Raw genomic sequence first — 27,829 nt, 5'->3', positions numbered from 1 at the left:
GATAGTATTAATGGAAATTTATTCCCTTGTAGGTTGTAAGAGTTTTTGTTGATATTTGCATGTTGGAGATGGTATCCAGATAAACGAAAGTCTGTAAAGTAATGATGGTAGAGTGTTGAGAGAAAGGATATTGTAATTGTTAGAATGTAGGAAAGGATGAATAGGAAGACTTTTAGCACAGTAGCATAGCAGTTAGTGTAATGCTATTACAGCACCAGCAATCCATAACTAGGGTTCAATTCCCGTTGCTGCCTCTCAGCAGTTTGCTCATTCTCCCGTGACCACTTAGGTTTCCTCTGGGTGCTCCAGTTTCCTCCCACATTCCAAAGTTGTACAGTTAGTGTTGGTGAGCTGTGGGTACGCTGCGTTGGCACCGGAAACACGGCGACACTTGCACAGATTTCTCCTGAGTGATTTAATGCAAACCATTTCACTGTATGTTTCAATCTACTTGTAACAAATAAAGCTAATCTTTCATCTTTAGCTTATGGAAAGAAAACAGAAGCAATGTATCAAATCTGGAATGTTTTGTTGTTGAATGGAAAGGGGTAATTGTTTTATTATTTTCATGTCTACTAATGTACAGTGTAAACAGTTTTGCATGCCATCCAGACAGATCGTTCCAAACATTAAGTACATTGAGGTAGTAGAAAAGGAAAGCAGTAGCAGAGTGCAGGATATCAAAATCAGAATCAGGTTTAGTATCACCAGCGTATGTTATGAAATTTTTAAACTTTGCAGCAGCAGTACAATGCAATACATGTCAATAGATAGAAGAAAATCTGTGAATTACGGTAAATATAAATTTATATCTCAAATAGTTAAGTTAAATAAGTGGTGTAAAAAATAGGAAATAAAAAAACTAATGAGGTATTGTTCATGGGTTCAATGTTCATTCAGAAATTGGATGACAGAGGGGAAGGAGCTGTTCCTGAATCACTGAGTGTGTGCCTTCAGACATCTGTACATGGTAACAATGAGAAGAGGGCATGTCCTGGGTGGTGGGGGTCTGTGATGATGGGTGCCACCTTTCTGAGGCACTGCTCCTTGAAGATGTCCTGGATACTACGGAGGCTATTACCCGTGATGGGGCTGACTAATCTTACAACTCTCTGCAGCTTACTTCGATCCTGGACAGTAGCCTTTCCATACCAGACAGTGATGCAGCCAGTTAGAATGCTGTCAATGGTACATCTGCAGAAATTTGCGAGTGTTTTTGGTAACTTAACAAATCTCCTCAAACTCCAAATGAAATATAGCCAATACCCGGCTTCATTATAGCTGCATTGATATGTTGGGTTGAGATATAAAGGCCGAGGAAAGTTTACGGCCTACATGAATAGTCGCTTTGCTTGTCAGGATTTTTGGAGCTGGGCTCTCAGGCAGAGGTAGTCTTTGGGTTATAGTGCAGGCTGGAGAAGGTGGTGTACACTTTATGGTGGGAGAAACTGGTCACAGAATGAAACTGCATCGACATGACAGTCGCCTATGGAATGGAACCGATGAGAGAGGTCAGTTGTGGCATGGGACCTTCTGGCAAATATATATTAATGACTTGGATGAGGGAATTAAATGCAGCATCTCCAAGTTTGCGGATGACACGAAGCTGGGTGGCAGTGTTAGCAGTGAGGAGGATGCTAAGAGGATGCAGGGTGACTTGGATAGGTTGGGTGAGTGGGCAAACTCATGGCAGATGCAATTTAATGTGGATAAATGTGAAGTTATCCACTTTGGTGGCAAAAATAGGAAAACAGATTATTACCTGAATGGTGGCCGATTAGGAAAAGGGGAGGTGCAACGGGACCTGGGTGTCATTATACACCAGTCATTGAAAGTGGGCATGCAGGTACAGCAGGCGGTGAAAAAGGCGAATGGTATGCTGGCATTTATAGCGAGAGGATTCGAGTACAGGAGCAGGGAGGTACTACTGCAGTTGTACAAGGCCTTGGTGAGACCACACCTGGAGTATTGTGTGCAGTTTTGGTCCCCTAATCTGAGGAAAGACATCTTTGCCATAGAGGGAGTACAAAGAAGGTTCACCAGATTGATTCCTGGGATGGCAGGTCTTTCATATGAAGAAAGACTGGATGAACTGGGCTTGTACTCGTTGGAATTTAGAAGATTGAGGGGGGATCTGATTGAAACGTATAAGATCCTAAAGGGATTGGACAGGCTAGATGCAGGAAGATTGTTCCCGATGTTGGGGAGGTCCAGAACGAGGGGTCACAGTTTGAGGATAGAGGGGAAGCCTTTTAGGACCGAGATTAGGAAAAACTTCTTCACACAGAGGGTGGTGAATCTGTGGAATTCTCTGCCACAGCAAACTGTTGAGGCCAGTTCGTTGGCTATGTTTAAGAGGGAGTTAGATATGGCCCTTGTGGCTACAGGGGTCAGGGGGTATGGAGGGAAGGCTGGGTTCTGAGTTGGATGATCAGCCGTGATCATAATAAATGGCGGTGCAGGCTCGAAGGGCCGAATGGCCTACTCCTGCACCTATTTTTCTATGTAATAGATCCAGGTTGTCAATACAGTAGATCCATTCGGAAGGGATTGTCCACTCCTTAGCTCAGCAATTAAAATGGCCTTAACAGATGTGAAACTGATCTTGTGACTGGAAGTAATGAAACTGGATGACATTGTAGACTGTAAATAAAATTGTAAATAAAATAACAACTTTTCAGAAATGCTGAGTATTGCTGGCCTTACTATTTTGATAGTAAGGTGTAATACGTACAACTCAACTCAACTCCACTCAACTCAAGATTGCTTATTGTCATTTCCGGTACAAACATGTAAAGGAGAATGAAATAATTGTTCCTCTGGATCCGATGCAGCACACATCAAGAACACAGTAATAAAAAAAAATGCAATAAATATGAACACATAAGATAGCTTATTTACATTGACTGTACGTCCATAAAGTGACTCTAGGCACAGGAGTGTCTGTACATAATGTGACTCTGACTGGTAATGATAAAGTAGTGCTGCTGGGGGGTGTGGTGGGGTGGGTGGATGTATTAGTTAGCCTGTCAGCTTGGAAAGGTAACCGAGTCTGGCTTGGATGTGAAGTAGACTCCTCCCTGATGGGAGTGGGACAAACTGTCCATGAGCAAAGTGGGTGGGCATTGGTAGAATTTAAGTTGTTCTAGTAAGTGCTTTTATTCCTGATTTGGTCGTTCCTGTAGCTACTAGATTCTGAAGCATGAAAGATGAAGGGAGCTTTTTACCAGGATGCTGTCTGGATTGGAGAATGTGTCTTATTAGGAAAGGTTGAACAAGCTAGGGATTATCTCTTTGGAATGATAGAGAATGAAATGCAACTTGATAGAGTGTTTAACTTATAAGAGCATTCATACAGTGGACAGGTGGCACCATTCAGGCAGTCTGGCAATGGCCAATGTCAGAGGACACCCATTTAAGGTGAGTGGAGGAGATCCTAGGGGAGATGCCAGAGGTGGGTTTTTTACACAGAGAGTGCTGGATCCTTAGAGCGAACAGGTTGAGGCTGTTACAAAAGGGAGATTGAAGTGAGTCATTAGATAGGCACATTGATGTAAGAAAACTGAAGGGCTGTGGGCTGTGTAGGAGAGAAATGTTAGATTGATCATGGAGTAGGTGTACTGATCATAGAGGACTCCAGGAATGAAAGGGTTAATATACGAAGAGCATTTGATTGCAATGGGCCTGTACTTGCTGGAGTTTACAAGAATGGGCGTAGGGTAGGAATCTCACTGAAACCTATTGAATATTGAAAGACCTAGATAGAGTGGATGTGAGGAGGATGGTATCTAGGACCAGAGGGCACAGCCTCAGAACAGTAGGATGTCCTTTCAGCCAGAGGGTGATGAATCTGCAGAATTCATTGCCACAGACAGTTGTGAAGGCCAAGTCATTGGGTATATTTAAAGTGGAGGTAGATAGGTTCTAGATTAGTATGGGCATCAAAGTTTATGGGGAGCAGACGTTGAGTTGAGAGGGATAATATATTAGCCATGATGGAATGGCAGATCAGACTCAGTGGGCTGGGTGGTCTGTTTCTACTCCTATGTCGTATGGTCTCATGGTCTAGATTGGCACATCGTGGCTGAAGGGCCTGTACTCTGCTGTTCCAGAGCCCATACAATTTTAGAGGTTTCTATCCCCTCCCAAGCTGATTCCTCTGAAGCTCAGTGATAACCCTCCTAGATCTCCTTCATTGCCTGTCAAGTGCTTTCAAAGTCCATCCCCAAACCAGCTTGTATTGCCTTCTCGCATCTACCGAATGCCACCTTTTGCTGTAAGATAGTCAGGGGCATCAGTGGGTGCAGGAGACTACAAACATGGGTCAAATCCAACAAAACAGGAATTTCATTGACAGCATAAAGTTGCTTTTCCAGGTGCAAATTACCAAACTCATCTTAAGGCAACAGGAGCAATCCACCTCCTAATGTTTTGGCCAGAATACTTAATCTCTGTCAACATAGGTCTGCACAGTGCTGCATCTTGTTGAACTCCTGTCTCCCCATTCGATATCCCGGGCACAGTCCTGCCTTCTGTATGGAGTTGACACATTGTCCCGCCTACCCTGGGGTTTCTTTTGAGTTTTCTCTGCAATGTAAAAAATGTGCAGGTTGATAGGTTAGTTGCCCATTGTAAATTTCCCCTTCTGTGTAGCTGGTTTGGGGATTGACGGAGGGGAGGAGAAGATGGTGGCGCAACGCAGCGCATGCGGCCGCTCAAAAACGATATCGTATTTGTGAAGTAGGTACCGTGCACAATCCTCATTTGATGGAGACAGCCGTGAGAAGGACGGAGGAACATCTGGAGAAACTTCTGAAATGCCCGCTTCACTGCCGCTGCTACTGTGCGATCAAGAATCTCCAGAGGGGAAGGCCCTAAATCCTCGGCTTTGCCTATTGCCTGTTGCCGGGGCCGGGTTCGAAGCGCTCGGCGGAGATGTTGCTCGGTGCTCAGTATCAGAGGGCTGGTCGGAGGCTTGAAGTTTTTGGACGGACTGTGGTCGGGTGCTTCCAGGGTGCTGCGTCAGCAAGTTTGCGGCACTGGAAGCTCATGGCAGGGAGAGTTTTCTTCCTTCTATCGCCTGCGTGAGATGATGGGACTTTCGAGAGACTTTGAGACCTTTTTTTACCTTGCCCATGGTCTGTTCTTTATCAAATTACAGTATTGCTTTGCACTGTTGTTACTATATGTTATAATTATGTGGTTTTTGTCAGTTTTCCAGTCTTTGTCTGTCCTGTGTTTCTGTGATATCATTCTGGAGGAACATTGTATCATTTCTTAATGCATGCATTACTAAATGACAATAAAAGAGGACTGCCTGTCCTCATAATCTAATCATAATCTAACCTAATCTAATCTAATACTTTGAAAGCACTTGATGGTCAATGAAGGAGATCTAGGAAGACTATCACTGAGCTTCAGAGGATTCAGCTCAGGAGGGGTATGGCAACTTCTCTAAAATTGTATGGGCTCTGGAACAGCAGAGTACAGGCCCTTCAGCCACAATGCGCCAATCTAGACCATGAGACCATACGACATAGGAGTAGAATCAGACCACTCAACCCACGGAGTTTGCTCCGCCATTCTGTCATGGCTGACATATTATCCCTCTCAACCCAACATCTTCTCCCCATTACCTGTGATGCCCTTACTAATCTAGAACCTATCAACATAAGACCACAAGGCAAAGGACCAGAATCAGACCTTTTAGCCCACTGAGTCTCTCCACCATTGCATCATGGCTGGTTTCAGGTTTAATACCACGGCAAATGTTGTGAAATTTGTTAACTTTGTGGCAGCAGTACAATGCAATACATGATAATGTATCTCCCACAACCCCATTCTCCTGCCTTTCTCCCTGTAGCCTTTGATATCCTTACTAATCAAGAAACTATCAACTTCCGCTTTAAATGTGCCCAATGACTTGACTTCCACAGCAGTCAATGGTAATGAATTCCCCAGCTTCACCACCTTCTGGCTACAGAAATAAGCTGGGGGGAGCTGATGGGAGTGTGCAGGGAATAGGTTACCGGGAATCAATCAGCGGGCGAATAGCATTACCTGTGAGCTGGCAGTGATCTGATGAGAAGAATGGCCTTCTAGGTTGCAATGAACATCTGAGCATGAGTTGTGGACGCAGCTCAGTACATCACAGGAGCCAACCTTCCCTCTATGGACTTCATCTGTACTTGTCACTGCTTCAGTAAAGATCCCATCCACCCCAGATATTCTCTCTTCTCCCCTCTTCCATCAGTCTGAATACAAAAGCCTGAAAGTACATACCAACAATTTCAGGGACTCAGCTTTATTAAAACTATTAAATCGTTCGTTCACACAATAGGATAGGCTCTCAACCATGTCACGATCTTGTACCTTATTGTTTATCTGCAGTGAACTGTCACTGTAACTGTTATACTTTATTCTGCTTTCTGTTATTGTTTTACCTTGTATGACAGTTCTGTGCACATATATATATGACTAAGGAGGCACGTATATATAGCTAGACAGTCTAAGACTTTTGCACAGTGCTGTAGTAATTTTACGTATTGCACTTACAGCCACTGCAAAAAAAAAACAAATTTCATGACATATATGAGTGATGGTAAATCTAATATGGGTCTCTATTGTGGACTGAGAGTGGGAAGAGGGCAGGGAGAGTGTAGGGTGCAGGAAACACCAGAGAGACATTCTGTAATGATAAATAAACCAATGGTTTGGAATCAGATGACTTTGCCTGGTGTCTCAAGGCTGGGTATGTCTGCACCCATGCCACCCCCACCCCTGGCACCCCTTCTCTGCCACATGTCACGTACCTCTCCCATGGCGCTCCACCCTCGCCTCCCATGGCACTCCACCCTCGCCATTCCCAATTTCGTTTGCTTCCACCAGAGTTACAAACTCGCTGTCCACTCCACGTTGATAAATACAGTATTTTGCAAAAGTCTAAGACATCCTAGCTATATATATTTTGCACAGTACTGTATCCCAATGCACTGTGTAATGATCTGATCTCTATGAACAGTATGCAAGACAAACATTTCACAGTAACTCAATATATGAGACAATACTAAACCAGTTCCAATTCCAGTTCCATGATCCCTTTTACCAGAGTAACTAATGTTCTGAGGGTACTTATCTCTAGAAGTAATATGACAATACAGCATCCTAGGTGTGACCTTTTTTTTAACAAACATATCTTGCTTTCTTATATAATGGGCCAAGTCATATTTCCCTTGTTTATTACGCATTGGCCTTGGGTTTCAAAGTGCTCATGTTTTCACTTTCCATTTGGTAGGAATGGGTGGGAGAGCACTGCTTAAAGGAGCCAGAGAGACTGTGCACAGACAAGGATCTAATATTAGACCCAGTTCTCTCCAACAAGCAAGCACGGCAACTGCTGCAGCTGATCTGTTATCCGCATGGCCTTAAGGAGTGTGTGGAAGGGGACAATCCTCAGCGGCAGCACATCAAGCACATTCTCCAGGTATTTGGAACAATGTTAAAGCGTGTTTTCTCCATTGGGCCTATCATATTTATTAATAGAATTATTGAGCTAAATGTTTTAAGGCACCGCCTCTTTGGCATTTGCAGTTTTGACATTTCAGCTGTATTAAGGTGATCATCATCAGAATGAAAAATTATTTCTGGCAGATCCATTAAGGACCACTATCACCCAGGACATGCCCTCATCTCATTGCTACCATTAAGGAGGATGTACATGTAACAAATAAATCTAATCTTCTTTACCCAACCAAAAATGACCCATTTATCTCAGTTCCCCTACTTTCAGTTAGTTAGCCACTTCCCTGTCCATGCCAATATATTGTTCAAGACCCTGTAGATTTGTATCCTGTCCTATAAGCTTTTAGCTAGTGCCTTATCAAGCATCTTTCAGAAACCTAAGTATGATATAGTCATTGATATTTTATTTATCCACCTCATTTGCTATATCTTTTACCAAGATTGCTAATCTAGATTTTTGGATCAGCGGCCTGTAACAACTATTAATCTGAAATCATGTTTAACATCAAATTTTGTTATTGAGAAAGGTGGTATATTGTTATTAATCGCAGGTTAATTTTGTAGATTTCTATGCTTCCTTTTCCATTATTTGAGGGTGTATAATTGAGACAGTTTACTAAAATAAAGAATTGAGAAGGTGATCCAAGGAATTGTTTTTGTTCTTTGATTATGTAGAACTTGGACCAGTGGATCCTGAGACAATCTTGGTTGGAGCTTCAGCTGATGATTAAGCAATGCATGAAAGAGCCTGTAAGTTGAAAGCTCCTATTATTAATAGTTTAATATTAAAATATTATATATGTTTCTATTTGGGCCACAATGAGTCTTGAATCAATATATCACAAGGTTGTTGCTTGACCGAGGTTCTTGACCAGAGTGCAGTAGACAACAAACAATAATAATAATATATAAATAAGCAATAAATATCAAAAATATATGATGAAAAGTCCATGAAAGTGAGTCCATTTCAATGATCAGGCAAGTGAAGTTGAATAAAGTTATCCCATTTGGTTCAAGAGCCTGATTGTTTAGGGGTAATAACTATTCCTGAACCTGGTGGTATGAGTTGTGAGACTCCCCTGTCTTCTTCCTGATGGCAGTAGGAAGAGGAGAGCATGTCCTGGGTGGTAGTGGTCCCTGATGATGGATGCTGCTTTCCTGCGACAGCATTTCATGTAGATGTGTTCAATAGAGGGGAGGGCTTTACCCGTGACGGACTGGGCTGTATCCACTACTTTTTGCAGGTTTTTCCATTCAAGGGCATTGGTATTTCCATACGAGGTTGTGATGCAGCCAGTCAATAAACTCTCCACCATACATCTGTAGAAGCTTTTCAAAGTTTCAGATGTCATACTGAATCTCCGCAAACTCCTAAGGAAGTAGAGGCACTTCTGTGCTTTCTTCGTAATCACGCCCAACTTCCGCATATTACGTAGAAGAAGCATTTATTTTTAATATTAGGATGAGCAGAAGATGACATGATATCCTGAAGTGGGAAGGTGAACAGCCAGAGGTCGTGGTACATATTGGTACCAATGACATAGGTAGGAAAAGGGAGCAGATTCTGAAAACAGACTACAGGGAGTTAGGAAGGAAGTTGAGAAGCAGGACCTCAAAGGTAGTAATCTCGGGATTTCTGCGTGTGCCACACGACAGTGAGAATAGGAATAGAGTGAGGTGGAAGATAAATAACGTGGCTGAGGAATTGGAGCGGGGGCAGGGATTCAGATTTCTGGATCATTGGGACCTCTTTTGGGGCGGGCGTTGCTTGTACAAAAAGGGCGGGTTGCCTTTGAATCCCAGGGGGACCAATATCCTGGCACTGAGGTTTGCTAAGGCCATTGGGGAGAGCTTAAACTAGAATTTTTGTGGGGTGGGAACTGAACTGAAGAGACAGAGGAAAGGGCTGTTGGCTGACAAATAGACAAAGCTTGGAGACAGTGTGAGGTGATAGAGAAGGGATGTGCTCAGTCCAATAGTTTGAGACGTGTCTATTTTAATGCAAGAAGCATCATTAACAAAGCAGATGAGCTTAGAGTGTGGATCAGTACTTGCAGCTATGATGTTGTGGCCATTAAAAAGGCTTGGATGGCTTAGGGGCGGGAATGGTTACTTAGAGTATCAGGCTATAGTTGTTTCAGACAGGACAGGGAGGGAGGCAAAAGAGGTGGGGGTGTGGCACTGCTGATCAGAGACAGTGTCACGGCTGCAGAAAAGGAGGAAGTCATAGAGGGGTTGTCTACTGAGTCTCTGTGGGTGGAAGTTAGGAACAGGAAGGGGCCAATAACTCTACTGGGTGTTTTTTATAGACCACCTAATAGTAACAGGGACATAGAGGAACAGAGAGGGAGACAGATTCTGGAAAGGTGTAATAATAACAGGGTTGTCATGGTAGGAGATTTTAATTCCCAAATATTGATTGGCATCTCCCTAGGGCAAGGGGTTTAGATGGGATGGAGTTTGTTTGGTTTGTTCAGGAAGGTTTCCTGACACAATATGTAGATAAGCCTACAAGAGTACAGGCTGTACTTGATCTGATATTGGAAAATGAACCTGGTCAGGTGTCAGATCTCTCAGTGGGAGAGCATTTTGGAGATAGTGATCATAGCATTGGAGAGGGATAGGAACAGACAAGTTAAGAAAGCGTTTAATTGGAGTAAGGGGAAATATGAGGCTATCAGGCAGGAACTTGAAAGCATAAATTGGGTACAGATGTTCTCAGGGAAATGTACAGCAGAAATGTGGCAAATGTTCAGGGGATATATGTGTGGCATTCTGCAAGGGTACATTCCAATGAGACAGGGAAAGGATGGTAGAGTACAGGAACCGTGGTGTACAAAGGCTGTTGAAAATCTAGTCAAGGAGAAAAGAAAAGCTTGCACAAGTTCAAAAACCTAGGAAATGATTGAGATCTAGAAGATGTGGTATATTTGGATTTTCAAAAGGCTTTTGACAAGGTCCCACACAGGAGATTAGTGTGCAAACTTAAAGCACACGGTATTGGGGGTAAGGTATTGGTGTGGGTGGAGAATTGGTTAGCAGACAGGAAGCAAAGAGTGGGAATAAACAGGACCTTTTCAGAATGGCAGGCGGTGACTAGTGGGGTACCGCAAGGCTCAGTGCTGGGACCCCAGTTGTTTACAATATATATTAATGACTTGGATGAGGGAATTAAATGCAGCATCTCCAAGTTTGCGGATGACACGAAGCTGGGTGGCAGTGTTAGCAGTGAGGAGGATGCTAAGAGGATGCAGGGTGACTTGGATAGGTTGGGTGAGTGGGCAAACTCATGGCAGATGCAATTTAATGTGGATAAATGTGAAGTTATCCACTTTGGTGGCAAAAATAGGAAAACAGATTATTATCTGGATGGTGGCCGATTAGGAAAAGGGGAGGTGCAACGAGACCTGGGTGTCATTATACACCAGTCATTGAAAGTGGGCATGCAGGTACAGCAGGCGGTGAAAAAGGCGAATGGTATGCTGGCATTTATAGCGAGAGGATTCGAGTACAGGAGCAGGGAGGTACTACTGCAGTTGTACAAGGCCTTGGTGAGACCACACCTGGAGTATTGTGTGCAGTTTTGGTCCCCTAATCTGAGGAAAGACATCTTTGCCATAGAGGGAGTACAAAGAAGGTTCACCAGATTGATTCCTGGGATGGCAGGTCTTTCATATGAAGAAAGACTGGATGAACTGGGCTTGTACTCGTTGGAATTTAGAAGATTGAGGGGGGATCTGATTGAAACGTATAAGATCCTAAAGGGATTGGACAGGCTAGATGCGGGAAGATTGTTCCCGATGTTGGGGAAGTCCAGAACGAGGGGTCACAGTTTGAGGATAGAGGGGAAGCCTTTTAGGACCGAGATTAGGAAAAACTTCTTCACACAGAGAGTGGTGAATCTGTGGAATTCTCTGCCACAGCAAACTGTTGAGGCCAGTTCATTAGCTATGTTTAAAAGGAAGTTAGATATGGCCCTTGTGGCTACAGGGGTCAGGGGGTATGGAGGGAAGGCTGGGTTCTGAGTTGGATGATCAGCCATGATCATAATAAATGGCGGTGCAGGCTCGAAGGGCCGAATGGCCTACTCCTGCACCTATTTTCTATGTTTCTATGTTTCTAAGATTATAAATCTAGCAGGAAGGAGCTTAAGAATGAAATTAGGACAGCCAGAAGGGGCCAAGAGAAGGCCTTGGCAAGTAGGATTAAGGAAAACCCCAAGGCATTCTACAAGTATGTGAAGAGCAAGAGGATAAGATGTGAGAGAAAAGGACCAATCAAGTGTGACCGTGGGAAAGTGTGTATGGAACTGGAGGAGATAACTGAGGTACTTAATGAATACTTTGCTTCAGTATTCACTACGGAAAAGGATCTTGGCGATTGTCGGGATGACTTACAGCAGATTGAAAAGCTTGAGCATGTAGATATTAAGAAAGAGGATGTGCTGGACCTTTTGGAAAGCATCAAGTTGGATAAGTCACCGGGACCGAACAAGATGTACCCCAGGCTAATGTGGGAGGTGAGGTAGGAGATTGCTGAGCCTCTGGCAATGATCTTTGCATCATCATTGGGGACGGGAGAGGTTCCAGAGGATTGGAGGGCTGCAGATGTTTTTCCCTTATTCAAGAAAGGGAGTAGGGATAGCCCAGGAAATTATAGACCAGTGAGTCTTACTTCAGTGGTTGGTAAGTTGATGGAAAAGTTCCTTTGAAGCAGGATTTATGAACATTTGGAGAGGCATAATATGATTAGGAATAGTCAGCATGGCTTTGTCAAGGGCAGGTCGTGCCTTACGAGCCTGATTGAATTTTTTGAGGATGTGACTAAACACATTGATGAAGATAGAGCAGTGGATGCAGTGTATATGGATTTCAGCAAGGCATTTGATAAGGTACCACATGCAAGGCTCATTCAGAAAGTAAGGAGGCCTGTGATCCAAGGGGATATTGCTTTGTGGATCCAGAACTGGCTTGCCCACAGAAGGCAAAGAGTGCTGTAGATGGATCATATTCTGCACGGAGGTCGGTGACCAGTGGTGTGCCTCAGGGATCTGTTCTGGGACCCCTTCTCTTTGTGATTTTTATAAATGACCTGGATGAGAAAGTGGAGGCATGGGTTAGTAAATTTTCTGATGACACAAAAGTTGGGGGTGTTGTGGATAGTGTAGAGGACTGTCAGAGGTTACAGTGGGACATTGATAGGATGCAAAACTGGGCTGAGAAGTGTCAGATGGAGTTCAACCCCGATAAATGTGAGGTGGTTCATTTTGGTAGGTGGTAGAACATTGTATTAATGGTAAGACTCTTGGTAGTGTGGAGAATCAGAAGGATTTTTGGATCCGAGTCCATAGGACGCTCAAAGCAGCTGTGCAGGTTGACTCTGTAGTTAAGAAGGCATGCGGTGTATTGGTCTTCATTAATCATGGAATTGAGTTCAAAAGCGAGAGGTAATGTTACAGCTATATAGAACATTACCTCTTCCACTTGGAGTACTATGCTCAGTTCTGGTCACCTCACTACAGGAAGGACGTGGAAACCATAGAAAGGGTGCAGAGGAGATTTACAAGGTTGTTTCCTGGATTGGGGAGCATGCCTTATGAAAACAGGTTGAGTGAACTCGGCCTTTTCTCCTTGGAGCGGCGGAGGATGAGAGGAGACCTGATAGAGGTGTACAAGATAATGAGAGGCATTGATCGTGTGGATAGTCAGAGGCTTTTTCCCAGGGCTGAAATGGCTAACACGAGAGGGCACAGTTTTAAGGTGCTTGTAAGTAGGTACAGAGGAGATATCATGGCTAAGTTTTTTACGCAGAGAGTGGTGATTGCGCGGAATGGGCTGCCAGCGACGGTGGTGGAGGCGGAAATGATAGGGTCTTTTAAGAGTCTCCTGGATAGGTACATCGAGCTTAGAAAATTAGAGGGCTATGAGTAACCCTAGGTAATTTCTAAGGTAAGGACATGTTCGGCACAGCATTGTGGGTCAAAGGGCCTGTATCGTGCTGTAGGTTTTCTATGTTTCTATGACAACTATTCTGTAAAGTGGGATGCATCTTCAAAAATATAGGAACTATATTGGCTGATCATATAAATTCACAACAATTTGAAGTTTTGTTCCAAAGCATTCTTGTGATGAAATAATAGATAAATAAAAGAGATAAATGATCATTGGAAGTGAAATGGAATAAATACCAAAATCAGCCAAGCCATTGCAAATTGATCATTGGATTTTTACCAAAGGCATTTGGATTTGCAGTACTAATTGAACAAACGACTTAAATGTGTTAGTGCAGAAGTGAATCATCATTATTAAAAAGTGCATAGAGTTAACCAGCATGCTAACAGGCCCTTCAGCCCATTTCATCCATGCTGAACAGGATGCCCCATCTCCGCTAATCTACTTACCAGCATTTGGCTTCTATCCCTCTGAACCTTTCCAATCTATGTACCTGTCTGTCTTGTAACAGTTGCTACTGTACGCACCTCAACCACTTTGTTTGGCAGCCTATACCACATTTGTGTCAAAAAATATAGTTGCCCCTCAAGTTAGTATTCAGTCTTTCTCCTCTCTCCTTAAACCTACGCCATTTAGTTCTTGATTCCCTAACACTGGGATAAAGACCAAGTTCATTCACCCGTTCTATGCCCATCACAATTTTATACACTTCTATAACATCACCTACACTTCAAGGAATAAAGTCCTAGCCTGTCTAACCTCTCCCTGCACCTCAGTCCCTCAAGTCCTGGAAACATCCTTGTAAATCTTTACTGCACTGTTTCCATTTTTAAAATATCTTTGCTGCAGCGGGCTGACAAAAACTGAACACAATGCAGTGGATTCCAGTTAACTGGGCCATCAGTTTATCAGGTCTGTCACATATTTGGAACAACTCTTTCAGAACAAAAACTAATCCAGAAGATAGCTGAGACTCGCTTTGCTTATTTGGGACACTATCCCACTTAATTGGGGCAGGAGACTGTTACCAAACTGTTTCTAGTTAGTGTCAGATACATGCACTTGTGTGGCCATTAGACACTACACTGTGCTTGGAATGAACAATTTTAAAGAGCATCAGTTGCATGTATTTCTGTTCCAAAACCCAGTGATTTTTGTCACTGATAGTTGGCGAGAAATAGAGAGTAAAACAATTGAGAACTGCTTTGTTCACTGCGATTTCAAGCATTCAGGCTTGGAGACACCAGGAGCGGCCAGGAATGAAATGAAACAATTTCACTACTCCAACAAGTTAGGAACTTTGAGGAATTAGAAGATGTTGACAATTATCTTGAAAGTTAAAATGAAAAAAATGAGGAACTGGAGGTTGCAGTCAGTGAAAGCATTGTATGAAGGCAGTCCACTATCTGCACTAGGCGTCTGCATTGATTTTGTTTATTTACAGTAAATCTAAGAATGCAACAGTGTACCCTGCACTAATTCCACCATTGATAACTATGAAGAACTGACACACAGTTTTATAGTAATTTAATAGTTTTGGTAGTGTTCTAATTTGTTCTGTATTTCATTTAAATACATAATTTGTTACTCAGTTAAATAATAGTTTGTCTGTTTAAAACTTTTTAACTATTTCAATGAAACCAGCCAGTTGAGGTAATTGCTTAACTGGGCCAAAATGTAGCAGTCCCGATGTGCTCCAATTAACTGGAATCCACTTTACTTCAAGTAGTACATGGGGCAGCGTGGCAGATAGTGATTAGCGCAACTGATTTACAGTGCCAGTGATCATCGATCGGTGTTCCATTCCTGCCACTGTCTCTCAGGAGTTTGAATGCTCTTCCTGTGACCACGTGGGTTTCCTCTGGGTGTTCCAGTTTCCTCCTACGTTCCAAAGATGTACAGATTAGGGTTAGTAAGTTGTGACATGGTTTGTTAGCACCAGAAGCAAGGCGACACTTATGGCCTCCTCCCGCACGATCGTCACTGAATTGATTTGACACAAATGGCACGTTTCACTTTATGTTTCAATGTACAAGTGAAACAATAAAGCAAATATCCATCTTTAAATCTTTGAACGTAGGCTTCACCCAGTCTCCTGCACAACTGCACCATGACCTCTCTACTGTTGTATTCAATGCCCTGACTGATGAAAAGCCTTCTTCACTGCTCTACCTACTTGTGACTCCACTTTCAGGGAACCACCTACCTGACATTGTATCTTGTCTGTAATCTACAGGTTTGAATGCAATTCAGACTTTTCAATCATTCCTATTTTTGCCAGGGGCCAGCTTCAGTTGCTGAAATGAACTCACTGTTGGAAAATATCGCCAAGGCCACTATTGAGGTCTTCCAGCAGTCGGCCGAGCTGAACAATGGTGCTCCTTCTACTGGGGCTGAGCTGTTCAATGAGAGTGGAAACAGTAGCCCAAGGCAGAATGGGAAGAAGACATTTCTAAGGTAAAGCAAGGTTTACTCTACATTTCTAGGTGCATGGAATGGGGATGTTAAGTGGTTAGCAGAGAGTTCAAAACATCAGTTGTTTTACTTTCTTTCATTTTAGTGGGCTGGCTTCGTACATCATAATAATGGGTTTAAGTTTTGATTCCAGTATATATTGGAAAATGAATTACCTGAAAAAGAAGGCTCTTGTTAACCATTAACACAAATGATTCTGCAGATGCTGGAAATCAAGAGCAACACCCACAAAATGCTGGAGGAACTCAGCAGGTCAGGCAGCATCTATACAAAGGAATAAGATGAAGTCCTGATAGTGCAGATGAAGGGTCTTGGCCCAAAATATTGAGTATTTATTCTGGTCCTGACCTGCTGAGTGCCTCCAGCATTTTGTGGGTGTTACCAAGGTTTGTAAGATGGAATTTTTGCTCATATCAGTTGCAAATGTATCACCTGCTTTTGGATAAGATACCATCCCCTGCTCCTTTAGGCCCTCGGAATGAATCACCTCTCATTCTTTTAATCTGCACAGAGTTGTAGGTCAATAATCAATCACTCATAGGACAAGCACTTTTCCCAGGAAACAACCTATTGAATCATGGGGCAGAGAGTAAAGGCCCGGTGTTTTTATATTGACCTGAGGACTAACATCTTCTCTCTCTACAGGTGCAAATAAGTGTGTTGTGTAATTGCAGAATGTTTGAGCTTATATTTCAGTTTCAAACCATTTGCAGCCCTTTTAATCAGCAGCCCACACTTTTCTCTTTAAGCTTTCATGGCTTCTAAAATTATTTATAAAAGGGAAGCCCTGGCATTTGAATTGCCCTTTCCCAGTTGCCTCTTGTGACGGCGTGAGCCAGTGCTTGAACCACTGTGTGCGGTGAAGGTACTCGCAGTGTGTGACAGTCCTAATGTGGCTGAGTGCTCTGTTGGCCCACTTCACAGTGGTTGGGAGCCAACCAGCTTGCAGTGAGCTTGGAGTCACACATAAGCCAGAGTACGTAAGGACAACAGATTCCTTGCCTCCAAAGAGCATTAGTGAACCAAATATCTATTTATGGCAGTGCTGTGTTGTCACAGTTCCCCGTGCTATAAATTCTACTTGCTAAACGGTTACAGCTTGGGGTGTCAGAGTTTGGAGTTCAATTTCCTGCACTGTCTGTAAGGACTTTGTACTTTCTACTTGTCACTACATGGGTTTCCTCCCACAGTCCAAAGACGTACCAGTTACTAGGTTTATTAATCATTGCAAATTGTCCTGCAATTCGACGAGTGTTAAATAGTTGGGTTGCTGGGTGGTGCAATTAATTGGGCCAGAAGGGCTTATTCCACACAAATAAAAGTAAATAAGTAAATCATGAATGTCTACACTACCACATGAGAATTCTTTGGCCATTCTGGGCATCAGCATTTGACACTGCAATGTACGGTATAGATAAATTTTAAAACCTGAATGATTTTTGAATAGTTTTGACAATTGAAAAAGTGGGTTAATCTGAAAGTGCTCCGATGGCTATTTGATGAGTTTCTTTGTGTGTGTGTGTGCGCGCATGTGTGTGTGCCTGTGTTCATCTGTGTGTGTGCATGTGTGTGTGTGCGTGTGTGTGCGTGTGTGTGTCTGTGTGTGTGGCTTGCATTCAGCTGCTCAGAAAGAAAAGGAGTTTGGCTTGTCGCTCCGCTGATTGCGAAACTGCCCACATCCGTTCAGGGTCGAGTCCTAAAGGCAGCCGGTGAAGAGCTCGAGATGGGTCAACACTTGGGGTCATCGTCTAAAAAGGAAAGAGACAGACAGAAGCAAAAAAGGTAAGAAAAGTCAAGTCAAACTATTCATAAAGGAAATAATGTGCACACATGAGATATTTGCATTGTAAAGCAAAATGCTTATAATAAAACAGTTCATTAAAAGTAACAAAGTAGGAAAAATCAAAATTTGGTTCTTTAATCTGGATTAGCAAATCTCAAATATGGCAGTCTTGGTAAATTGGTTTATTATTATCACATTTACTGTGAAAAACTTTGTTTTACGTGCCATCTATGCAGGTTATTTCATTATATCTGTAGCACAAGGGGAAAGCAACAGGAGCATGCAGGATATAGTGTTACAGTTGCACAGAAAATGCAGTGCAGGCAGATAATAAGGTGCAAGGCCATAATGAGGTAGATTATGAGGTCATTAGTCCATCTTTATCACAGTAGGGAACCATGCAAGAGTCTGATAACAGCGGGATAGAAGCTGGTGATATTTGCTGTCAGGCTGTTGTATCTTCTGCCCAATGGGAGACGAGAGAAGAGAGAATGTCTGGGATGGGTAGGGACTTTGCTTGTGTTGGCTTCTTTCTTGAGACAGTAAGATGTGCAGACAGAATGCATGTGGGGGGGGGGAAGGTTGCTGGTTTCCGTGATGTGCAGAGCTGTGTCTGCAACTCGTTCCAGTTTCTTGCAGTCATAGGCAGAACAGTTAACATCTCAAGTTATGTGGTTTAAAGCAGGGTGTTAGGATTGGAACCCATGGAGTTTAATGTGAATATGGTTCTACATCTTAGATATAGCAAATACAACAGAAGGCAAGGGAATTTTTTTAAGAAAGACTTGGCAAATGCCAAATGCTGAAATAAAAATCCAGGATTCTAGAAACATTTGACAGTCTGGTGGATCCTATGGAAAGATTAGATTAGATTAGATTAGATTATGAGGACACTCAGTCCTCATTTATTGTCATTAAGAAACGCATGCATTAAAAAATGATACAACGTTCCTCCAGAATGATATCACAAGAAAACACTGGACAATCCAAGACTAACACTGACAAAACCATATAATTATAACATATAGTTACAACAGTGCAAAGCAATACCATAATTTGATAAAGAGCAGATCATGGGCATGGTAAAAAAAAGTCTCAAAGTCCCGATAGACTCATCATCTCACGCAGGCAGCAGAAGGGAGGAACTCTCCCCGCCATGAACCTCCAAGCGCCGCCAACTCGCCGATGCAGCACCGTTGGAAGCACCCGACCACAGCGGACTCTGAGTCCGTCCGAAAACTTCGAGCCTCCGACCAGCCCCACCGATACAGCCTCTCCGAGCACCATCCTCTGCCGAGCACTTCGACCCCGCTCCGGCCGCCGAGCAACAAGCAAAACCGAGGACTCGGAGCCTTCCCCTCCGGAGATTCTGGACCACACAGTAGCAGCAGCAGCGAAGCAGGCATTTCAGAAGTTTCACCAGATGTTCCTCCATGCTCTCACGTCCGTCTCCATCAAATCAGGATTGTGCACGGCACCCTACTTGACAGATAACAGATATCACCACTGGAGTGGCCGCTGTGAGCTGCGTCGCGCCGCCATCTTCTCCTCCCGCCTCTCAACTCTAGGCAGAGTTGATTAAAGTTCTTCAACCTGAAACATAGATTCTCTATTTCCAAGGTGCTACTTACTTGCTGAATATTTTCAGCATTTCTGTTTTAATAATAATATTCTGTTTTAATAATTTCTATTTTAATAATGCTGAAAATATTCAGCAAATAAGCAGCACCTTGGAAAGAGAGAATCTATGTTTCAGGTTGAAGGACCTTCATCAACTCTGCCTCTTTCCACAGGATCCACCAGACTGTCAAGTGTTTCTAGAATCTTGGATTTTTATTTCAGCATCTGGCATTTGCAAAGCCCTCTCCTCCACATTACCAGATGCATTGTTGTCAATCCAATTTTCCTGTCTCATAAAACCATAAGACCTTAAGATAGAGGACCTAGAATTAGGCCATTTGGACAATTGAGTTTACTCCACCATTCCATGATGGCTGATTTATTATTCCTCTCAAGCCATTCTCCTTTATACCCTTACTAGTCAAGAACCTACCAATCACTGCTTTAAATATTCCCAGTATCTTGGCCTCCACAGCCATCTGTGTCAATGAATTCCACAGATTCACCACCCTCTGGCTAAAGAACTTGCTCTTCATCTCTGTTCGAAATAGATGGGCCTCTATTCTGAGGCTGTACCCTCTTGTCCTAGATTCGCCCCACTATAGGAAACATCCTTGTTCACATCCACTTTATCGAAGTCTTTCAATTTTCATTTAGTTTCATTGAAACCTGCCCCCTGCCCCAATGATATCAGGTCCAAAGCCACCAGGTATTCCTGATATGTTAACTCTTTCATTCCCAGGGTCATTCTCCTGAACCTCCTGTGGACCCTCTCCCCAGCACATCCTTTCTTCGACAAGGGGCCCAAAGCTGCTCATAATACTCCGTGTGTAGTGTAACTAAAGCCTTATAAAGTTTCAGCATTACATTCTTATTTTTATATTCGAGTCTTCTCACAATGAATGTTCACATTGCATTTGCCTTCCTACCTAAGGTGACTCCTGATGCTGTTGTTGGAAAATGATGTGGATTTGGGAAAATATAATGCCCAACTCAAAAATTCAACCCAGTTGCCTTTAACTTACCATTATTTTTTTCTCTTTACTTATGTTATAATGTCCAACAAAGTTGATTCTGTCTCTTGACAACACAGGGCAATATGAAACAACTATGTTGGAATTTGAGCTTGGGTCTGGGTAGTTGGGTGAGAACAAGTTTGTCACATGAGGATTGATTTCATTAGAACATGAAGCAGTTCGACATAGGAACAGGCCTTTCGGACCACAACATCTGTGCTGACCATGATTACAAATTAAACTTAACCCATCTGCCTGCAAATGATCGATATTCCTCCATTCCATGTATAAATTCGAAAGCGTTTCAAACACCACCGTTGTATCTGCTACTACTACCCCAGGTACCTACCACTCTCTGTGTAAGAAAAAGTTTGCCCTGCACGTTTATTTTAAGTTTTTACCACGCACCTTAAATGCATGTCGTCTAGTGTTTGAAATTTCTACACTGAGAAAAAAACTCTGATGGTCTCTGCCTCTCTTATAAGCTTTTTTTCTCCTCTTCTTTCCTTAAGGACATTGGTAAAGGATTTTATTGACCACCCAGTGGTTTAATGCAGGGGTTCCCAACCTAGGGTCCACGGACCCCTGGTTAATGGTATGGGTCTGTCGTTTATAAAAGGTTCTGAACCCCTGGTTTAATCCTACCATTGCAGAAACTGGGTAGATTTATGTAATCAATTGAACTTAAATACTGTGACTCAAGTTTATGCCCTTGAGTCGCTAGCTGGATGTCTGGATCGCCACTGAAATTCAAGCCCTCATTAACCAGTGGCCAGTTTGAGAATGGCTTTAACACCATAGAGGTGATGGAAAGAAGTAGCAAATCAAAATGAAAGGCAGATCTTGAAAACTGTTTTGCAAAGGGGACGACTGTGACTCAAGATTTGACATGCTGATTCAGGTACCAGAATAAAGAAACTGGATGTGGTGAAGGGAATTATGCCAACCAGTTCAAGCAGTTCATGTTGAAATCTGCAGTTCCGAGCTATTTCTGGAAATCAACTTCAGCAGTCTAGTCAAGTTCTTTAAAACCTAGATTTTTTTTTCCAGAACACCTTTGGCAAGGTGCCACACATGAGGTCACTTAACAAGTTAAGAGCACATGGTATTACAGGGAAGCGACTAACCTGGATAGAGCATTAGCTGATTGGCAGGAAGCAGAGTGGGAATAAAGAGAGCCTTTTCTGGTTGGCTACCAGTGATGAGTAGTGTTCCACAGGGATCATTGTTGGGATTGCTTCTTTTCATATTATATGTCAATGATTAGGATGACGGAATTGATGGCTTTCTGGCCAAGTTTGCGGACGATACAACAATGGGTGGTAAGGACAGGTAGTGCTGAGAAACCAGCAAGGCTGCAGAAAGACTTAGGCAGATGAGGAGAATAGGCAAAAAAAAGTGGCAAATGGAATACAGTGTCGGGAAGTGTATGGTCATTCACTTTGGTAGAAGGATTAAAGGATAGGCTGTTTTCTAAACAGGGAGAAAATTCAAAAATCCGAGGTGCAAAGTGATTGGGAGTCCTCATGCAGGATTCCCTGAAGGTTAATTTGCCGGTTGAGTTGGTGGTGAGGAAGGCAAATTCAATGTTAGGCCCCCTGGTAGCTGCAGAGATACAGAGGAGCAGATTGGGAGGCAGATTTTGGAAAGGTGCAAAAATAACAGGGTTGTTATCATGGGTGACTTTAACTTCCCTAATATTGATTGGCACCTGATTAGTTCCAAGGGTTTAGATGGGGCAGAATTTGTTAAGTGTGTCCAGGTTGGGTTCCTGTCATAGTATGTGGACAGGCCAACCAGGGGGAATGCCATACTAGATCTAGTACTAGGTAATGAACCGGGTCAGGTCACAGATCTCTCAGTGGGTGAGCATCTGGGGGACAGTGACCACCACTCCCTGGCCTTTATAATTATCATGGAAAAGGATAGAATCAAAGAGGACAGGAAAATTTTTAATTGGGGAAAAGCAAATTATGAGGCTATAAGGCTAGAACTTGCGGGTGTGAATTGGGATGATGTTTTTGCAGGGAAATATACTATGGACATGTGGTCGATGTTTAGAGATCTCTTGCGGGATGTAAGGGATAAATTTGTCCTGGTGAGGAAGATAAAAAATGGTAGGGTGAAGGAACCATGGGTGACAAGTGAGGTGGAAAATCTAGTCAGGAGGAAGAAGGCAGCATACATGAGGTTTAGGAAGTAAGGATCAGATGGGTCTATTGAGGAATATAGGGAAGCAAGAAAGGAGCTTAAGAAGGGGCTGAGAAGAGCAAGAAGGGGGCATGAAAAGGCCTTGGCGAGTGGGGTAGGAAAACCCCAAGGCATTCTTCAATTATGTGAAGAAAAAAAGGATGACAGGAGTGAAGGTAGGACCGATTAGAGATAAAGGTGGGAAGATGTGCCTGGAGGCTGTGGAAGTGAGCGAGGTCCTCAATGAATACTTCTCTTTGGTATTCACCAATGAGAGGGAACTTGATGATGGTGAGGACAATACGAGTGAGGCTGATGTTCTGGAGCATGTTGATATTAAGGGAGAGGAGGTGTTGGAGTTGTTAAAATACATTAGGACAGATAAGTACCAGGGGACTGACGGAATATTCCCCAGATGCTCCACGAGGTGAGAGAAGAGATTGCTGAGCCTCTGGCTAGGATCTTTATGTCCTCGTTGTCCATGGGAATAGTACCGGAGGATTGGAGGGAGGCGAATGTTGTTCCCTTGTTCAAAAAAGGTAGTAGGGATAGTCCGAGTAATTATAGACCAGTGAGCCTTACGTCTGTGGTGGGAAAGCTGTTGGAAAAGATTCTTAGAGATAGGATCTATAGGCATTTAGAGAATCATGGTCTGATCAGGGACAGTCAGCATGGCTTTGTGAAGAGCAGATCATGTCTAACAAGCCTGATAGAGTTCTTTGAGGGGGTGACTAGGTATATAGATGAGGGTAGTGCAGTGGATGTGATCTATAGGGATTTTAGTAAGACATTTGACAAGGTTCCACACAGTAGGCTTATTCAGAAAGTCAGAAGGCATGGGATCCAGGGAAGTTTGGCCAGGTGGATTCAGAATTGGCTTGCCTGCAGAAGGCAGAGGGTGGTGGTGGAGGGAGTACATTCATATTGGAAGATTGTGACTAGTGGTGTCCCACAAGGATCTGTTCTGGGTCCTCTACGTATCCTGATTTTTATTAACGACCTGGATGTGGGGGTAGAAGGGTGGGTTGGCAAGTTTGCAGATGACACAAAGGTTGGCGGTGTTGTAGATAGTGTAGAGGATTGTCAAAGATTGCAGAGAGACATTGATAGGATGCAGAAATGGGCTGAGAAGTGGCAGATGGAGTTCAACCCGGAGAAGTGTGAGGTGGTACACTTTGGAAGGACAAACTCCAAGGCAGAGTACAAAGTAAATGGCAGGATACTTGGTAGTGTGGAGGAGCAGAGGGATCTCGGGGTACATGTCCACAGATCCCTGAAAGTTGCCTCACAGGTGGATAGGGTAGTTAAGAAAGCTTATGGGGTGTTAGCTTTCATAAGTCGAGGGATAGAGTTTAAGAGTCACGATGTAATGATGCAGCTCTATAAAACTCTGGTTAGGCCACACTTGGAGTATTGTGTCTAGTTCTGGTCACCTCACTATAGGAAGGATGTGGAAGCATTGGAAAGGGTACAGGGGAGATTTACCAGGATGCTGCCTGGTTTAGAAAGTATGCATTATGATCAGAGATTAAGGGAGCTAGGGCTTTACTCTTTGGAGAGAAGGAGGATGAGAGGAGACATGATAGGGGTGTTCAAGATAATAAGAGGAATAGACAGAGTGGATAGCCAGTGCCTCTTCCCCAGGGCACCACTGCTCAATACAAGAGGACATGGCTTTAAGGTAAGGGGTGGGAAGTTCAAGGGGGATATTATAGGAAGGATTTTTACCCAGAGAGTGGTCGGTGCGTGGAATGCACTGCCTGAGTCAGTGGTGGAGGCAGATACACTAGTGAAGTTTAAGAGACTACTAGACAGATATATGGAGGAATCTAAGGCGGTGGCTTATATGGGAGGCAGGGTTTGAGGGTCGGCACAACATTGTGGGCCGAAGGGCCTGTACTGTGCTGTACTATTCTATGTTCTATGTTCATTAGCATTCATTTCAAGAGGACTAGGATATAAAAAACAATGACGTAATGTTTATAAGGCACTGTTGAGGCCTCACTTGAAGTATTGTGAGCCGTTTTGAGCCCCTTATTTAAGAAAGAATGTGCTAACCTTGGAGAGGATTCAGAGGAGTTTCACAAGAATGATTCCAAGAATGAAAGACTGATCCTATGTGGAGCGATTAATGGCTCTGGGACTTCACTCACTGAAATTTAGAAGGGTGGGGGGAAGATTTCATGGAAACCTTTCAAATGTTGAAAGACCTAGATAGGGTGAACGTGGAGAGAATGTTTCCTGTGGTGGGGGAGTCTAGGACCTGAAGGCATAGTCTCACAATCTCAGAATTGAGTGACGCCCATTTAAAAAGGAGATGAGGATCTTTCTGAGCAGAGTTTGATGAATCTGTGGAATTCGTTGCCACAGGTAGCAGTGGAGGCAGGTCATTGGGTGTACTTAAGGCAGAGGTTGATAGGTTCTTGATTAGTCAAGGCATGAAGGGTTACGGGAAGAAGTCAGGAGATTGTGGTTGAAAGGGAAATGTTTCAGGCATGATGAAAAAGCAGAGCTGACTCAGTAGGCCAGATAGCCTAATTCTACTCCCGTGTCATATATTCTTAGATGCACATCCTGTCCAGGAGGTGCTGGAATGATCAATGTCTCTTCACATCCGAGCAGCATTCCATAATAACTACTTGATATTTTGAGCTAAATTGAGAATCCCCTCCTCAGACAAATAAGTGGAAAAAAAAAAGTTGTCATTTGTTAGCAGCTTCTTTTACACAAGAGGATAATGTGTGCGACACAGGTAGTCAGGGTAGTGAAGAAAATGTTCGGCATACTGCCCTTCGTTGGTCAGGACATCGAGTTGTGTCTTCATGTTGCATTTGTACTGGACCCTCGTGGGACTACACTTGGAGTACTGTGTGTGGTTCTAGTCACCTAGCTATAAGAAGGATGCTGTTAAACTGGAAAGGGTTCACAGGGATGCTACCAGGACTGGAGGGACTGCATTGTAAGGAGAAGCTGGGACTTTTTTCCCTGAAGTGCAGGGGGACAAGGGGTGACTTTTTAGAAATTTATGAACGGATGATGAGTGTAGATCAGACGGTCATGGTCTTTACCCCAGGGTAGAGTACTCTAAAACTCAATGTAAGGTGAGAGGGGAAGATTTAAAAGAGTCCATAGGGGCAGCTAACACCAAATATTTTGGGTATTTGTAACAAGCTGGCAGAGGAAGCTACAGAGGTGGGTAAAATTACAATGTTTAAAAAATATTTAGGCAGTAAATGATTAGGAAGCGCTTAGAGCAACCTGGGATCCACAGACCCCTTGTTTAATGGTATTGGTCCATGGCATAAAAATGGTTTGGAACCCCTGGTTTAGAGGAATATGGGTCAAATACAGGCATTTGCAGACTAACTTGAGCAGACAGCTTGGTTGGCATAGACGAGTTGGGCTGAAGGGCCTGTTCCATGCTGTGTGATTCCATGACTTTATCAGCAGTCTGTTATATTCAGCTCCTGGTAACCATTCACCTATCTTAAGTGAAGATGAATGTGTGGGAGATGAGTACAATTGGTGACAAGTGTTCCCGTTCCAATTTTCTTGAGCATAATGTGGATATCTCCTCCAATTCCTCCCATAATTATTGAGCTGATGAATGGGAATGTGATGTGCTTGTGACCAGTTAACCTCTGTGTGTGTGTGTGTTTTTTTTTCTTTACCAACAGCATGTCACTGTTGAGCCAACAGCCGTTTCTGTCCTTGGTCCTCACTTGCCTAAAGGGACAGGATGAGCAACGAGAAGGCTTGCTGACCTCCCTGCAGAATCAGATCAACCAGGTAATGGTTCCGAAGGATGGAAACTGGTGCATGTTCTATGCAGTTCTATACAGTTAAAGATGTTCTCGTTTACGATTGAAAGTATATTTTCGTATTATCAAGCTGGACTTTATTGCATTTGCAGTGTATTGCTTGTTAACTGGTGAGTTGGTAATGTGGCAGCAAGTATGAATCATGGGGAGTGTTTTGTTAAAGTTTTTTTAGTGTCATGGAATTAGTAGCACTTTTGGGTTGTCCTACCTCTGTTTTTGTTGTCCCTTGAAAGAGTTGCCCAGTTCATCCCTCACTACAACCCCTCTTGTCGTCTCCCTCACATCAACTATGGCAAATGAAAATAATATATGAAATCAGAGCAGAAATAGCATTTGAGAATTCAGTAAATCATGCCTCATTCTCTACTCCAGTTCCATTTTCCAAGTATCTCTTCTCGACAGTGAAGAAGAAATGCAGGGATGCTCCATTCTCTTTCATTTCTATGCCTTTACTTCTTACCTTCATAAACCTACCCTTTCAAGGCTACTGACCTGATTTTAACTTTTCTATTCACTGGCTTATTTTTCCATGGACAGAGTTCCCCATTCCTGTTGTCAAACCTGAGTCCCGTCTCTCACTCACTCACTGGTCTGAATCCCTCTCCACACTAGATTTTTTCCATCCCAGACCTGTTATTCAAATCTTAATCTGCCTGCCCTCTCTGTGAGTTTGCATGGAACAGGCAAAGCTAACACCAATTTAACTGTTTATGTTCTGAGCAGTTTTAAAACAAGGAACACTACTCGCCCTTTGGTCCACAATGTTGTGCCAATCTTTTAACTTACTCCAAAATCAATCTTACCATTCCCTCCCACCTAGTCCTCTATTTTCCTTTTATCCTTGCACCTGTCTAAGGTTTCCTTAAATGTCTCTAATGTATCTGCCTCTACCTCTACTCCTCTCAGTGTGCTGCACTCACTCAGCACTCTCTGTTTAAAAAAAACTACCTCTGACATTGCCTCCATACTTTCATCTAATCTCCTTAAGATTATGCCCACTCATATTAGACAATTATGCACTAGGAAAAAGCCACTCTGTCTATGCCTCTTGTTACCTTACTGTATACACCTGTATTAAGTTGTCCCTCATGCTCTCTCTTAAAGACTCGTACGGCCAGATTTGGGGAAATCTTCTTTCCAACTGTGATAAGATTACTGAACGGATCCTTTCCCGGATCTGGGCTGTACCCTCCAGATATCCGGACCTGCCCCTCGTTTTTTTTTTGCAGTACCTTACTTTCCCTTTTCTATTTTCTATTTATGATTTATAATTTAAATTTTTACTATTTACTATCGATTTGTACTCCAGGGAGCGGGAAGTGCAGAATCAAATATCGCTGTGATGATTGTACGCTCTAGTATCAATTGTTTGGCGACAATAAAATAAAGTAAATCTCCTCTGCACCCTACTTAAATGTTCCGCACTCTCCTGAGAATAAATTCTGGTCAGTT

The 27,829-nt window shown here is 43.1% G+C and overlaps 1 protein-coding gene across 2 annotated transcripts in view; it reads left to right on the top strand.

Annotated features, from left to right (window-relative positions):
- The window catches only part of LOC134345137 (mediator of RNA polymerase II transcription subunit 12-like protein), a 709,294-nt gene that overhangs the window by 561,793 nt on the left and 119,672 nt on the right, over positions 1–27,829 (top strand). For both annotated transcript variants that reach the window (XM_063045338.1, XM_063045337.1), the window contains exons 28-32: positions 7,295–7,483; positions 8,197–8,271; positions 15,754–15,929; positions 17,568–17,729; positions 26,234–26,345. In XM_063045338.1, the coding sequence (XP_062901408.1) occupies positions 7,295–7,483; positions 8,197–8,271; positions 15,754–15,929; positions 17,568–17,729; positions 26,234–26,345 (714 nt within the window). The remainder of the gene's footprint in view (positions 1–7,294; positions 7,484–8,196; positions 8,272–15,753; positions 15,930–17,567; positions 17,730–26,233; positions 26,346–27,829) is intronic.

Source organism: Mobula hypostoma, chromosome 4 (assembly GCF_963921235.1).
Source record: "Mobula hypostoma chromosome 4, sMobHyp1.1, whole genome shotgun sequence".
NCBI lineage: Eukaryota > Metazoa > Chordata > Chondrichthyes > Myliobatiformes > Myliobatidae > Mobula > Mobula hypostoma.
The sequence above is the reverse complement of the archived record's forward strand: the minus strand, read 5'-3'. Positions and strand labels throughout refer to the sequence as shown.